Below are 17,058 nucleotides of genomic sequence, written 5' to 3'. Positions count from 1 at the left end.
TTTTTTTAAATTATATCAATTTAATTTTTATAATTGTAGAACACTGAAGAGGAACCGAAATGTTACACCGGTTCGAAATGCATATGTGAAAACTAATAAAAGAATTTATTAACCTTTGCTGTGAGATAGTCTACCAAAAGGATTAAAGAGACAAAAAATTCACAAACGAATAAATACAGCTATAACCAGAATATTCAACATGTTAGTTTATTATTATCTTGATCCCACTTTTGTTGCCATTCTCTTATAAGTTGATCCCATATGTTTTGTATGTCCTGTTGTAAGGGTCTTTTAGTATATAGTAGGGATTTCTTCATCAAGCACTGCTGATTTAGCAAGCTCATTAGCTCTTGTGTTGCCAACATCTTCATGTGCTTTTATCCAGTTTAGTGAGTAGTCATTGTTTGAAGCTTGTAGAAGTTTGTTGTTTTGTTAGTAATTGGGTGTGTTTCTTTGTTTTGTAAAAAAATTGTTGCTCTACTATCTGAAAAGAAGTTAAGTAAATTAACTTCACTCTGACACCGGGGATGAAATACTAAATATGGAACCTGTTACCGGTGTAATTTTGCGTGAAAAATTCTTCCTTTCACAAACGTTTTTGAGCTGTTGAGATAGCTCTTCTTCAGGTAGAGAAGCAATTCCAATGGAACACTTCGAAAAATGGAACATAGATATTTAAATAAAAAACCGAACCTAAAAATAGAACGCAAATGTTTAAACAAAAAATCTGAAATTTGCATAACGAAAAATCATTAAGACGGTCATGTGCATTCGTGCACTGATGTTGATATTTATAGATCGTTGTTTATGAGGGCCTGCCATGCTATAGAAAGATTAATCTCATCTTTCTGGTTTATACATGTGGTCAGGTGGTTAGCCTTGCAGATGGATATAGCTTCCCGCCATTTTAGATGTTCCAGGTAGGGTGTAGTGTCGATGATGTCAGCTTTGTTGAACTCCGGTTCTATATTGGAATTTGATGGAAAGGTGGTTAGGGTCATGGTGTACCGCCCATGCCAAAGGTTTGCTTGATGCTCTTGTACTCTGGTGTTTAAAGATCGGTTGGTTGAGCCGATATAGACAAGGTTCTCGTTACATCTGTTATCTTTCAGCGGGTTAGAGTACACGCCAGGAAGCCTGCTACGAACCGGACTGCCTTTTCCATTTCTGAGGATGTCGTAGATTGTTGGGCATCTTCTATAGGCTATTTGTAATTGCTGTTTTCCGGCGATCTCAGCATATATTGCTTTAATGTATGGGTTAAAGGTGACTGGAGGCGTGTACGTTCATCCTGGTCAGTATTGGTCTTCGTATTTGTAGTGGGTGCGTATTGTGAGTGTTGATGTCGCTCAATTAGACGGTGTGTTAGACCACGGTAACCATGCTATTTCGACAGCTCGAAAACGTTTGTGAAAGGAAGATTTTTTTCACGCAAAATTACACCGGTAACAGGTTCTGAAAAGAAGTTAATCCTCAAGTCAGAGAATTTATTCTCACACTCTTTCACTGCATTTCTAATAGCTAGAATTTTGGCTTGTTACACTGTTTCCCACTTCATTCAATTGTAACAAGTTTCTTTTCCACTTTTGTAAATGACAAAACTACTTCCAATGTAGCTTAAATTTTTGAACCATCTATATACACATTAATTGTTTTCTTTAAATGGTTGTTTTGGAAGGTATACTTTTTCTCCCAGATTTGGGATGTTAGAGAAGGGGATTCTGTTTTTAAATCTTCTGTCCTATATCCATCTGTTCCTATAACAAAATTTTGTCCATGTTTGAGTCTTAATTTTGTGCGATGAATGTAATAATCTTGTTTACTGGTGGTTTCCCTGCAAGGACCAACAGGCTATTTGTGGGAATGTTCTATAAATCTTTGTAAATACAAAAAGAACTTTTATTTGAACTCCAAGAAGTTTTTGCTTATGTTTTTTGGAGATAGCTTTCTCCCAACATGGGCATGCATACTATATGATATGATTGGCATGAAAAGTAAATTATATATATAACTCGGAGTTCAGACACCAGTTGCTCTTATCAATTTTTGAAACAGATTGAAAGTTGATTCCAATATGTTTGGTAACTATTTGAAGTTTATGGTTGAGTGTCACTCCAAGATATTTTATTTCTTGTTGTATCTTTATAGAATGATTTCCAAGTGTTATGCTTTGTACTCTTTTTATAAAGGTGTGGAGCACCTGAGCAACTGAAGACTATTCCTATCATTTTAGATGGTTTAAATTCCAGCTTGTTTTGTTTTTTTCATTATTTTATTCTATCCATAATGTTGGTTCCTTTTCTCTCTAATTCTCAAGTTTTCTCTCATTATCACTAGTGCATTGCCTTCATATGCAATCTGAACGCATTGACCATAGTCTTGGAGGAGAAAATAATCAAATATAATACACCACAGCATAGGTTCACATGACGAGTCTTGTGAACAACCTCTGTTGTATTCATTGTCAAAGTTTAGATTTCCTGATTTGAGTCACTGTTTGGTTTGACAAATAATCTTTGATTACGTAAAAGATATTTGCTGGGCATTCAAACTTTCTAAGTCTATACAGAATTAATGGCCACCATGCTGCATCAAAAGCTATTTGAATATCCAAACTCAGTTCAAGTGCATATTTAAAGTTAAGTGTTTTTCGTTTCAGAAACTATCGTATATGTGGCCTCCACTGTAGATTTTTGTTTTTTAAATGCAAATTGTCCATCACTAAGAAGTTGTTTGGATTCAAGATGCCAGTAAATCTTGTTGGTTATAAGTCTTTCCATAACTTTTTCCATCACCAGGATTAATTTTATAGGTCTTTTTTCTTCTGGCTTACCTGTCTTGGGAATTGGTGCTATTTTTTCACTCTTTTAGCTTTCCAGGAAAACTCCTTGTTAAATTCATGTGTTATAAATATGCATAACTATATTTGTGATTTGAATCCATAATGATTTGATTATTTGTAGTGTGAGATTGTCCATACTTGGTGCTGTCTTGCTAAGTTTCAAAATATTTTTTTCAACTTCCTTGACTTGTGAAAGGGGAATATTCTGGGTTTCCACGGGGAGTTATGTGATTTTTTTAAGTTTCTTGCTCTATTGTTGATCTTCATTGGGGTTATCCTCTCTGCAGATCTTTGCAGAGAGGATAACCCCAATGAAGGGCAGAGAGGCATACCTCAATTCAATGGGGTATGCCTCTCTGCAGAAAAGGCCTTCATGATTGTATTTAGATCTTTCGTGATTTCTCCTTCAAAATTTATTGTTTGGATTGGTTGTGCTGCTTCCAGTTTTCCATTATTCTATTTTGTCAAGAAACCCCTTGGATTTTGTGAAGCCTTAGTACAATATTTTTTCCAGGAGGTGAGTTTTGCTTTTTTTATAGCATCTGTATAGATTGTTAGATGCTCCTGGAATTGTTCCTTCAGTTCTATTCTCCTTGGTTCTACTTTACATTTTTCATACATTTTTCTATAGTTATTGTTTGCTTTCCACATTTTTGTCAAATCTTCACTCTACCTTGGCACCAGTCTTTTCTCAATTGTATATTTTGGAATTGCCATGTTGCATGCAGTTTTAATGTTCTCCACAATTTTTTAAATTTTTTGTTGGGCCTCCTCTCTTGTGAGTGATGGGGTTGTGTCAGTGTGTTCAGAGCTGTATTGGTTCCAGATCTCCCAGTTTGCCTGTGATGTTTTATACTTAAGTTCTTTGGGAAGACTGGTTGTAGAAATCTATGTCAAAAGCAATATACGAATGGTCACTTAAAGTGTCATCATGCAATATCTTCCAGTTAATAACATTATTGAAAATGCTGGATGAACTGACTGTTACATCAATTCAACTTTTACCTCTGCTGAAGATGATTGGTGGCAGTGTTAGATCATTGTGTAAAAGCAAATTGTTTGATCTCTAGAATTCTGGAGATCAAACGATTTGCTTTCCTCTAGGGTCTCTTCTAGGGTCAAAGGCTTCTCCTTTACATACTGGGGAGTGAGACTTGACATCTCCTGCAATGATAATATTTTTATTTGGAAGTATGTCCATAATTCTTTCAATTCTGTTTAGGAATCTCTTGTATGTCTCTGTAACCTGGGTAGTAACTATTTATCAGTAGGAAGCCAAAGTTGTTTCTGTTTATTTAACAGCATACTACAAAGTCATTACTTAAGTTTTTACTTTCCTGGCTGTTATATATAACAGAGGGAAAGTATGGTAATTGGTCAAAAAATGAACCCCAAGATTTTTACATTTTTTTGACTCAGAACTTTGAAATGTTGAGAAATGCAAAGAAATTTGGGGAATTTTTGTACGTATGGATGTGTATGTGTGGCACAATTTTGTTCACTCTGTTTGAAGCTTAATAACTGCTATGCTTTTTGTCAAATATTTTAAAATTTTGCAGGGAAGTTTGTTACTATATTGCAAATTTTAATGTCATCAGCATATATAAATATTTTAGAGGACACCTAACTTCACAATACACCAGAATGAATATAAAAAGTGCGACTCACAACAACCAATTAACTGGCGTGAAAATGATTAACATTTGAGTGACAAACATTTTCGTAACCCCTTCTGGGCTCTTCTTCAGGCTTCTTTTTAATTCAGAACAGGCTGGCAGTTAACATTCGAATATAAAATCGAATGGTAAGAGATTACGTTTTCACATCAGTTAATTGGTTGTTGTTAGTTGCACTTTTTAGAGGACACCATCATTAAAACTTGATCTATATAAGAAATAAAAAACAAGTAAAACAGCAAAGCCATTTTTGGGATGAGACTATGTCTCACTATATGTGCATTTAAATTAAAACTCAGGCAAAATTGAAATACAAAATCGAAGATACTATGAAATATTCTTTCTACTGAATTTTAAAATTAAAGTTTTTATAAAGAATACATCTTGAATTTTAAATATGAAATCAAATTTTTAAAAAACAAAATGTTTTGTGAATATTTTTAAAATGTGAAATTTTACATTGCATTTGCATTTGTTTGTTGTTTCAGTTTGCGAGTAATGCATGTGCAAATCTCGCACTAGCACCTGTTTGTAGAAACAGTTCTGCCATTTTGTATTTTATTTTGACCCTGTTCTCAGTCCCCTGACTACCTACAAGTCTGGGTTTTTTTTCTGTATGCATGATTTGGACACAAATACTCTGTGCCAAATTGCGACTCCTGACACATACTCCTTCATACCTCTAAGATGTCCAGCCATTGCATGTCAATGGCTGGACATCTTAGAGACAGCAACATGATTTTATAGATGAGACATAGTTTCGTTAATAAACAGCTTAAAATGGAATCATGTGAAATATCTTTAACTGTCGAGAAAGAAAGAAAATATTAATCATTTTGTTTTACAGTATAATATCATTAGTTAATAAACATTAGAACAACCAATAAGTTCTTGACCAATCTCATCAAAGACATAAATACAGTAGTGTGTTGATTATCTGAAAGTCAATCATCCGAAAGAATTCCAGTCGGCAAATTTAAATTTTCGCCAGTGCTGTGGCGCTTAATCTTTGGCTATGTCTTGGGCTACTCAAATAATTTACGTTTTTGATACTAAATTAACTTCTGAAGTATAATTTTTTATTGTTTTTATATTTTTCAATATATTTATTTTGTTTGTACAAAATAAAAAAATAATTTTTAACGATACAATAGTCTTTGTTAGGCTTAACATCAACGAAAATTCAACGCGAAGCAACACGCAATGGAGAAAAATTTTGACATTGGATACGTTAAACTATTTTTTCGTACGTAAATCAGTTATCCTAAATATCAGTTATCCGGACAACCCCAGTCCCCAATTGATTCGTAAAATCGACGCTCTACTGTATATTACTAGAAAGAACTATATAATGCTGCTTGGTTATATATGCAAGTTATGACAATGTTCTTCTCATTTACAATGATACCAGACTGTTACACCGCACAGCAGATCTGGCACGTTTAAAATACTCGGAATTTCTGGAAATTTATAGGACCATGAAAATTGGTATCAAATTCAAGGAATCATATGATCTGTCAATGGCATGGCAAACATGGTTCAAACTATAGTAAATCACTCTTACATGCTCTCAGATTTATTAATCAAAATATTCTTGTTTTATTAATTCTGTGATGTTCATTTATTTAGTTTTCTTTATGCTATACATTATCTGCATAGGACACATGCCCAAACCTTGGCCATTTAAAAATTTAATTTTTGTTGTATATTCAATTTGGCATTTTGTTCTTTAATAGGCTTATGCAACCTGAGGATGTTCAATTGATACAGACAAGAATGTTTGTTATATTTTTGGTGTCTGTTTAACTGGTTTGGTATACTGGTGTGTTTTTACATTTCATTTGATCATGCAATACTTTTTGAAATATCGTTTTTCTTAACTAGCACTGATCTTTTCTGTATATTTTATCATTTCTGTATAAAATTAACATTGTCATTACTTAGATAGATGGAGCGATATTTTGGAAATCTTCTGTTTCAATCAGACTTTTCCTAATATAACTAAAATATATAAATATTTTATGTTGAATTTGCACTATAAAAGTAGTAATAAANAGCTATCATGGGGGGCAACTGCATCAACTACAGGGATGGGGAAACACTTGCACAGGCGTGGAGGTATTTATTCGAGGAGTTCGAGCAACGGCGGTCGGAGGGGTGAAACCCTACGCGCACGTTTATATATTTACATCGTTGGCAACATCGTTACGACGGTCGGGTCGAAACACGGCCAGTCACCACCTGAAGCAGACCTCAGTGGAGGTCGAAAGTACTTGTGGAATTTACTAGTGACATAACACTCGTAAAAAAAAAAGGTTTTTTTGTGGGTTGTTCATACACATAAAATAGTTAATAAGAAAGTATACCACCATTTTGGCCATGTATGTCTCAAGGAGGATGTGTTAGCCAACCTACAAGAAGCTTTCCTCATCAGAAGCTCCCAACATCCTGACCATATTAGGGCTCTTGAAGCCTATCAGATTTTCAAAGCTGGAAAAAAGATTTGCGTTAATTTCAAAGATAAAGTAAGGGTTTGTGTGCATGACAGTGTCCTACATCTATTCAAGTGCACTCAATCTCTATATTTCATATCTGCATATGTTATAAAAGTGCATGTACTTTTGTTTTTAAATATTGTTTATGTAGTTGCTTAACTTTCATATATATTATTTTGTAAATGTATGTCTTCATATATTTGTATATAAAAAAAGCGACCCAGAGTTAGACCCTTGAGGGCGTCCTCTGTTCATGGTCTGAGTAATGTTAATGCCACTGTTAATGTAACTGACAGTTCTGTTTGTNTACTTAGATAGATGGAGCGATATTTTGGAAATCTTCTGTTTCAATCAGACTTTTCCTAATATAACTAAAATATATAAATATTTTATGTTGAATTTGCACTATAAAAGTAGTAATAAAAATAATTTTTACAAAATGTATTCTATATTTTATCCTATTTTTATATATATCTTTACAATATCTTCTAACCTGATTACTGGTATTAATAAACATCCACCTGCACACTCGACGAACCTTTATCTCCGGTAATGTTTGAGTTTCGGGAACAAATGTTTTCGGCATCACCTGAACTCTGCTTCAGGTTAAATGAAAACTGGATTCCAAACTAAGAACGACTTTTTGGAACAACTTCAATCATTGTGCAACTTCGAACGTCGAGTTTTAAAATAAATTGGAACATATGTGCGTGCTATGGAGCATTGGCAACTTCTTGCTCTTTGCATATGTAGCACTAGGCATATGATAGCACATTGCTGTCTTTAGAGTTTATACATCTCCCTGTCAGGCCAGCCCTGTATATTTCAAGCCTTGAGGGTCCTGATGTGGTCAGTGTGAAAGGCTCTTTTTAACAGCCTGGTATTAAATAGGTCTGTGTCTACCTACACCACCAACCCAGAGGTTCAGGCAGACCTATTTAACACCAAGCTGTTAAAAAGAGCCTTTCACACTGACCACATCAGGACCCTCGAGGCCCTTGAAATATACAGGGCTGGCCTGACGGGGAGATGTATAAACTCTAAAGATAGCAATGTGCTATCATATGCCTAGTGCTACATATGCAAATAGCAAGAAGTTGCCAACGCTCCATAGCACGCACATATGTTCCAATTTATTTTAAAACTCAACGATTGAAGTTGTTCCAAAAAGTCGTTCTTAGTTTGGAATCCAGTTTTCATTTAACCTGAAGCAGACCTCAGGTGATGCCAAAAATGTTCGTTTCCGAAATTTAAACATTACCGGAGATAAAGGTTCGTCGAGTGTGCATGTGGATGTTTATTTTATATATGCGTGCTTATTTTATATCTTTTATATTTTGTAATTTGAAAGTATTTATATAATATATTTTATTTATATGTTTTTGTTGGACACGGTGTATTTTTTATTACCATTTCATTTATCAGAATTACTATCATCAATGAAAGTAATATTTTGTTTTTTTCTGGAAAAATTAGTTATAAAGATTTTGAAATTTTCTTGTATTAAGAATGGCAGTAAAGGTTTAGTTTTTTTACATATTATTTTTTTATTTAGGGAGAAATAAAAATTCCTGTGATATTTGAAGAGGATATTCCTCGAGATCTTCCATCACCAGTATTATTGTATAGGTCACTTCGACAGATGGTTTATGCTATTTTATTTAATTTACATCATCATCAATTTATGGCAAAACAGAAAGAAAAGGATGGTTTCACAGGTAATTAAATAGTTGATTTCTGGAGATGTTAATAGAAAATAAAAGAATTTGGTGTATTTAATTTCTGACATATATTAATTTCTTATATATGAATGTAAGAATTTTCTGAAAAATGAAATGTTTTAGTTCACTGCATTTAGACTTTAAAAAAAGTTATAAAAAATAATTTTTTGTTTGTTTTAATAAACAGTGTAATGTAGATCAGGAATCTGTTGCACAAAATATAAAGTAAAACTCAGAAGAAACTGGATAATGATCTTGTAAATAAAATAAATCCCATAAATTACTCCAACACATGATTTAGGCCCTGTACACACTAGGCGTTTTTCATCGCGCGTTTAACACCGAGCTAACGCGCGTTAGCTCGGCGTTCGACGAGCGTTAGTTCGGCATTTAGCACTGGCTCAGTTTGGAAATGGACGAGAAAGTAATTGATTTTGTGTGCTCCTCCATCGTCGCTATAAGGCAGCACATATATCTCGAAGCGCCCGTAAAGTACCCGCAAAACGAGCGTTTTAACAAAAATCTATAAATGCGCGTTTAACGCGCGCTTGGCATTTGAGTGTGTACAGCTACATAGAACTCTTGGTTCTTTAAAACGCACGTTTAAAAGCGCGCGTTTAACGCGCGTTGAAAAACGCCTAGTGTGTACAGGGCCTTAATGTTTGCATACTACCAGAATGGAGTAGTACAGTAAAGGTATTTTTGAATTCCAAAATGATGACAAAAATGCATTGATGATGGTAGAAATTTCATTGCAAACTAATGTTTTTAACTAAATATTTTAATATATTTGTGTTCTCTCTGTAGAATTAGAGTTTTGTGTTAAAGATTGGTATCATTACATTTGATACAAGCTTTGTAATTGGTTTATTTAACCAGATCTAATACATATTTGTGAATCTTATTTTTCTTTGCATTGTGAAGTAATGGTCACAATCAAAATTATTTCCCATCCCTGAAATCACCAAAGGAATAAGAATAGTTTTTCCATCATTTACCATCTATTGACTTAGTTCAGAAAAATTATAAAATCAATAATAAACCTATTAACTTTTAAAAATTTGACTAAAAATATGGTAAACTGTATATTCCATTTGATACAAGAAGTAAAACTTGTTTTATCCACAGATCTTTCTGCTGCTAGCTGCCAGAGGCCAGCTTTGGAGATGAATTTATAAAACTTATAAAATATTTAGTTTGAATTTTTTCTTTGTAAAGCATTATTTTGTGCATTTAAAGTATAAAATTAATTATATTTAAAATGATTAAATATTATTTTGTGCATTTAGTCAAATTTTTAAAAGTTAATAGGTTTTTTATTGCAAAGGCAATTGATAAGATATCTTAACCTATCCCATGTTGAAATTTTTTTCCGATGTTGCTTTATGTTGAATTTTTGTCGATGTTAACCTCTCCTATGTTAACCTGTCGATGTTGTTCTCAAAAGTATTCGTGTTGACCTCATTGACCTGTGTGGGCAATCCCAAATATTTTCGTGTTTACATCGGAATGTTTTTGATACTAGATGTTGCTAAGCGTCACAATTTTTATATTAAAACGAACTTTTAAAATATAATTTTGTTTGTTTCTATATTATTCAATATATTTATTTTGTTTGTGCAACATAAAAAAATAATTTTTAACAATACAGTAAACACGATTATTATTTAAAAAAAATTTTTTTTAGGCTTAACATCGACAAAAATTCAACATGGCATCACAGGCAACAAATAAAAATTTCATCATCGAATAGGTTAAGCCTAACAAAAATTACACATTTTAGAAAAAAATAATCATGGCTATTGTATTGTCCAAAATTATTTTTTTATTTTGCACAAACAAAATAGACATTAAAAATGTAAAAACAAAAAAAAATTATATTTCAGAAGTTAGTTTTAATATAAAAATTATGATGACTAGTGATATCTAGTGTCAAAAATGTTTTGATGCAGAAATGAGATATCTCATGTCCACCAGTCTGGGTCTTTATGTTTCAGCTTGAAATATCTTGAGAATATCACAAAACAGGTTAATCAGACTTGTTCTATTGTACTCAATAGTTTACAAAGATTTTCTACTTCATTTAATACACCTCTATATGGGCACCATTAGTCGTGCGAAGCACATCAAGATGGTATTTGACTTCTTGTCATGTTCGCTGTAGCATAGCCTCATCAATGCTTGATATTGCTTCTGTTATTTTTTGCTTTACTTCAGTAAAGTCTCATATCTTTGTTCAATACATGATATCTTTATTAACATAATGCCTAGAAAGAAATCCAGAGTTGTGATATCTGGTGAGTGTGGTGGCCACAGAATAGGTCCATCTCTTCCAGTTTAATGATCTGGAAATGTCTGATTAAGAAAATTACAAACAGCAGTCCCTAATGTGGTGGGGTACCATCCTGCTGGAACATGATGGTTGGTTGAAGGTCCTGCAGTTGTGGGGCCACATATTCAGTCAAAAAGTCAAGGTAGACATCTACATTAATTGATCTCTCTTGGAAGAAAAATAGACCAAAAATTTGATTGCACATAATGCAATGTGATTAAAAACTGAAAACCGATGACTACAATAGAACAAGTCCAATTAAGATATCTTATCAATTGCCTTTGCAATAAATTTTTTAAGTTGTAAAGAGACTTTATGGACAACCTGTATTTTCCATCAGAAGTTACAATATTTGCCCATCTGTCAGGCAAAAAATGGATTCCATGAATGAAGGAGTCTGATTGTTTTGAAGCAGGCCAGTTATCAACCCAATTTTGGATATCCTCATAAGATCTGAACTGCTTTCCTGAAAGGTTGCTCTGCATGGATTGAAATCTGTAAGAGCAACATCTGGAGAATATGGCTGGTGGTGCAATATAACCCAGCAAAGTGCTTCTAGAGTTTCCTTTGACTGATCTTGCAACATGTGGGTGAGCATTGTCATATTGGAAAATAACCTTGTTGTGTCTTCTGGCATATTCTGGACGTTTTTGCTTCAGTATTTCATTCAATTTGATTAACTTGTTTGTAATGTTCAGCATTGATTATCTGACTCGGTTGCAACAGTTCATAGTATACTACACACTTTTGATCCCATCAGATATACAACATAACCTTACTTCCATGAATATTCTGTTTTGGCATTGATGGGCCTGGTTCACCTGGATGCACCCAAGCCTTTGGTTGTTTAGGATTGTCAAAGTAAATCCATTTTTTATCTCCAGTAACAATTCAGTACAAAAAACCTTTTTTTTTTTTTGTCTTTGGAGCAATAATTCACATACACTATCTGTCCAAAAGTATCCGGACACCCTCCTAAAGAAGTGGATCTGGTAGGTGATGGTCTCTAATGTGTAACCGAAAGGTATAAAAGTGTTCTTTGTGGTTTTTCACATCATATTTATGCGTTTGTGAGACAATGAGTAAGTCAAAGGAGCTTAGAGACTTTGATCATGTCATTATAGTCGGATGCCACATTTGTGGGAAATCATTTCGTGAAATTTCAAACATTCTACAGAAACCAAAATCCACTGTGGGTGATGTAATTGTGAAGTGAAAACGTCAAGGCAGTGAAAGTGGAAAAAATGACGTTGCAGGCCGAACAAAATTAGTGAATGCAGCCGTAGAACTCTGAAAAGGGTAGTGAAATAAAATCACACACCCTCGTTGGTTGAAATCACTCAGGAGTTCCAAAGATCATCAGGCATTAGTGTTAGCACCAGGACTGTTCATCAAGAGTTAAGAAACCTGGGATTCCATGGTTGTGCAGCCACTCACAAGCCGAACATCACTCTCCAGAATGTGAAGCGTCGATTGCAATGGCGCAAAGCTCACCATCATTGGACTGTGGACATGTGGAAAAGTGTTCTTTGGAGTGATGAATCTCACTTTACAATCTGGCAGTCCAATGGAGGCATCTGGGTTTGGTGGATTCCCAGCGAGTGCTTCTTATATGACTGCATTATATCAACTGTAAAGTTTGGTGGTGGCAGCATCGTGTTGTGGGGGTGTTTATCATGGTTTGGCCTGAGTCCCATAGTTCTTGTGGTTGGAAACATGAACTCTAAGATGTATGTGGACATTCTGGACAATGCTGCTCTCTTGACTCTATGGCAATATTTTGGGGAAGGCCCATTTCTCTTCCAGCAGGATAACTGCTCCATTCACACATCAAGACTTGCGCCGGCATGGTTTGATGAAATGGTTGTTCAAAAACTGGACTGGCCTTCCCAGATCCCCGATCCAAATCCCATAGAACACCTTTGGTACGAATTAGGATGCAGATTACGTAGCCAGCCACATCGACCATCCTCACTGCCAGCACTCACTTCAGCTGTGATGGACACCTGAAAGTCAATTCCTATGGCTACCTATCAAAAACTAGTGGAAAGTCTTCCCAGACGTGTGCAGGCTGTCATTGATGCGAAAAGAGGAAAAACATCATATTAATATATGCCTCAAGACTCTCCGAGTCCATACCACTGGGTGTCCGGATACTTTTGGCCAGATAGTGTATGGTTTTATGATGTTCAATGTCTCTTACATTCAGTTCATATGGGACCCAGTTTCTTTGCTTTTAAACCATTCCCATTGCATGTACACATTGGGAAATTCACGGTTGGGTAACATTTAAAGCAGCAGCCAATTCCAACTGTATTTGGCAAGGATATTTATCCAGTAATGCTTCCAATTCTTCATCTTGAAATTTTTTGGTTGTTTTTCATGCTTTTTGTCATGTATATCAAAATCATTATTTTTAAACTGTCAAAGCCACTCTTTGAATGTTGAATTGAGTGGAGCATGTTCACCATAAATTTCGAAAAGCAAACAATACATTTCTGCTGCACTTTTCTTTGAAATAAAATAATGAAGTAAACTTCCCACAAATGCTGTTTTCCTGGCACAAAACTCAACATTTTTAATCAAATAAAATAATTGTTGTTTACAATTTAAACCACAGGTTTTGAAACTTATTTCGACCACTGCCCACTTTGAGATTAAAAAAGAAAATCTAGTGCCTCCATTTTTTTAACTTACCTTTTTACATTACCTTCTGTTGCACATCTTAAAAACAGTTATTGCAAATATAATGCTTAAACATGCATTATTATATGGGTAGGATAGATAGGGTGTGACCCGTATCCTATTTCTGAGATCAAAGAATGTTTCAATGAGAAGAAATAAAACTCATATTTAATCACTGAGACTTCTACTGTCCTCTGAAATCCTCCAGTGCCCACAAGGGGCGTTATCTCCCACTTTGAGAAAGGATGCTTTAAACAGATGTCTCAGATTTATTTTTGAAGAATGCTGTCAAACCTTTTAAATAAAAGCATTGCCAGATTCAGTTGCATACAAACAGTACTACTAACACTGTCTATTAAAAAAAAGGCAGAGTCATATTTATACATCCAATGTAACAGTTGTCTAAATGTGTTACTGACATATGCATCATATATTCTCACTGTACATATCTGATGAGTGATGTAAAAAAATACTTTAAATTGAACAGGTAAAGAATGAGTGATAATCTGTTTTATGATACACTTTGAGTACACCTGTTTGTTCCTCAATGTGAGGTTCAGGTCCAAGAAATGTACTGTACTTACATGTGGCTTTTTTGTTTTAATGTCATTGTGAGACCAAAAGGATTGTTATTTACATGTCCTAGTGGAAAACTCTCTGTCAACGATTCGTGTGAATTGGTTATTGAATATTGGAATAATTTATTCTTCCACAATATTTCCCTTATAGAATTTTGTATATGTGCGGCATGGTTGACATACTTATTGTATAACATATTGTGTAATAAAGCAGACATCCTCCAATTTGTGTGGACATATGAACTATAATCCTTTGTATTAATGATATTAAATTAAATTTAGTTTGTTTATACATAATAATATAGAAAAGAGTAATATTTTACAGCAAATGATGTAAAATTGTAATAAAATTTGATTTATTAAATTGTATCATAGTACCAAAATACTGTACATTCTGTTTCAGAAAAAATTCCAGAGATATTGATAAAGGAATGGATCTGGGATAAAGTCAAACAATATCAACATCCTGATTATGTGAGTGCCGTACCTTTAGGATGGGCTGTTCCTACTGTACAGCGTTTATGGTTTGGTTCATCTGTAAATGACAAAAAGAGAAGAATGAGAGCTTTTCTCACGTGCATGAGAAGTGGTTCCCCATTAATGTTAAATACAGCTTATGTTCCTCAACATTTACTTGTAATATGTTGCATTCTTAGGTAAGTTGATTCATATACGTAAAAATTTATTTTTTTGAAATTGGGCTGTAGAATATGTTTGAATGTTCAACTGATGAAGACCTATAATCAGGTTGAAAACATTTTTGTTTGATAAATTTGTTGCTGGAGCATATTTTAAGGTGTGAATTTTATTTCTGATATTCTCTTCATTTTCTAGAATAGATAAAGTAATATTTACAGAATTTATTGGTTTCATTGTTAATTATTGTTATGAATAAACATAGAACTAAGAATGAACTTCAAATAAAATTTAACTTACAGTGTATTCCAGATGAAATATTTAATGATTATAATATAAACTAAATATACACAAATGATAAAAACATGTATACATGCCATGCAGTACTGTAGCCATTACACAAGCGATACTATGCAAAGTAGTCATCCATCACCTCAACCACAAGACAGACAGTGCCACAACTTGTGAAGGTTCTGTGAAATAATCTGTAAAGGAACATTAAGTACAGGTATACCTCGACTTACGTCGTTTCGAGTTACGTCGTTCCCGATTATACATCGTTTGTCAAAAAAGTATATGGAAAAATAAAAATCAAGTTTAAGTCATTTTATTCGACTTTACGTCTGTCCGCCACAAATATTGAAGTCGTAATATCACTAGAAAAGCGTTTAAAGCACATAAAATCATATTAAAATATGTACATTTACAAGTATGTACTGTATTTACAGTACATGCATTCGTAAATTTAGATTACTTTTTTCTATAAACTAAAATTTATTTGTTTGTAAGCTTAAAATACATCCTTATTAACCATACATTATTAAAAATGCATTAATAAATAAAATACAGAACCGGGAATGATAATTTATGGTTTAGCCTAGTGACGAGTAGATTCGGAGACAAGTAAATTCGACTTACGTCGCTTTCCTGGAACCAATTACCGACGTAAGGCGAGGTATACCTGTATTCTGGAATGTCCAAACTCAGATTGTTACAAGAATGTTTGTTGTTAATAAGTATTAACTTCTTTATGTATTCTTTATTGTTGGAAGAGTCGTGTGTCAGCCCACACCAGTTAAAAAGCAGATTTTGAAACTTGTTAGATAGCTTATTAGATTGTCTATTTTTCCTTACATTGTTTTGCTCATTAAGACAGCATGCTAAAATTCTAGCTGTAGCTCAAATATAGTGAACTAGCAGATCAGCCCAGTGTTGCTCAGGCAAAAGGTACTGATAGCAGAGATTAATATTATTAGATTATAGCCAATCTTATTTGTTTTCACCATGTGCAAGAATTAAGTTCATTGTCTTTTCAGACTAATTAGAGAATTTTTAGATGGGTCTAAAATTGTTCAATTTCCTTCAAAAATGCAAAAAACTGCATTTAAAATAGTACAGTAGAATCCAACTTCAGGATAATCCTTAACCCTCTCCCTCTCTCCCATGGGGGAATTTCAAAAAATACCTTCTTAGTGTACATTCTCATGATGTACCCTAAGTGTGTACCAAATTTCAACTTTCAACTCCTAACTGTTTAGGCTCTTCACTTATTATTATTATTATTATTACTAACAACCCATCTTGATTATAAATAAATTCACTATCTATCACACCGGAACTACTACAAAAAATCAACACACCTGAACCAATTATGGTGTGATCATGCAAAAGATCGGAAAACAAACGTTTTCGAACCCCTTCTGGGTTCTGCTTCAGGTTCTAATCAGCTTCTAAAGGCGTTCGATGTCCGTTATAAGTAGAAATTCGATCGTTCATGTCGTTTAAAGCTTGAAATTTAAGTTGTAGGTTCGAATGGATTCACGTAATCCAAGTCGCGCATGCGCGATTGGTTACCCGTCATAGTTTGATGGGCGAATTAGAGCGTGTTGTGAATTAATTCCTGCCAGGCCATCGATAACAGCATCTCCTCTTTAAAATTTATGCACGTGTTGTTGGTGGAGGATATAAATATGTGCATAGCCTCTAGCCATTTGAGGTGTTCGATAGGAGGCGAATCATGGAGGAGAATGGCCTGGGAGAAGTTCGCTATTATATCCGGATCAGTTACATACGTAGCGAGGGCCGTGGAAGTT

The 17,058-nt window shown here is 34.1% G+C and overlaps 1 protein-coding gene across 1 annotated transcript in view; it reads left to right on the top strand.

Annotated features, from left to right (window-relative positions):
• The window catches only part of LOC111637472 (constitutive coactivator of PPAR-gamma-like protein 2), a 184,267-nt gene that overhangs the window by 135,103 nt on the left and 32,106 nt on the right, over positions 1-17,058 (top strand). Inside the window, exons 9-10 of the mRNA XM_023382965.1 lie at positions 8,569-8,731; positions 14,733-14,985. Of these exons, the coding sequence (XP_023238733.1) occupies positions 8,569-8,731; positions 14,733-14,985 (416 nt within the window). The remainder of the gene's footprint in view (positions 1-8,568; positions 8,732-14,732; positions 14,986-17,058) is intronic.

Source organism: Centruroides sculpturatus, unplaced genomic scaffold (genome assembly GCF_000671375.1).
Source record: "Centruroides sculpturatus isolate CEXI.00-Female unplaced genomic scaffold, Cexi_2.0 scaffold870, whole genome shotgun sequence".
Lineage (NCBI taxonomy): Eukaryota > Metazoa > Arthropoda > Arachnida > Scorpiones > Buthidae > Centruroides > Centruroides sculpturatus.
This window is presented reverse-complemented; position numbering and strand designations above follow the sequence as displayed.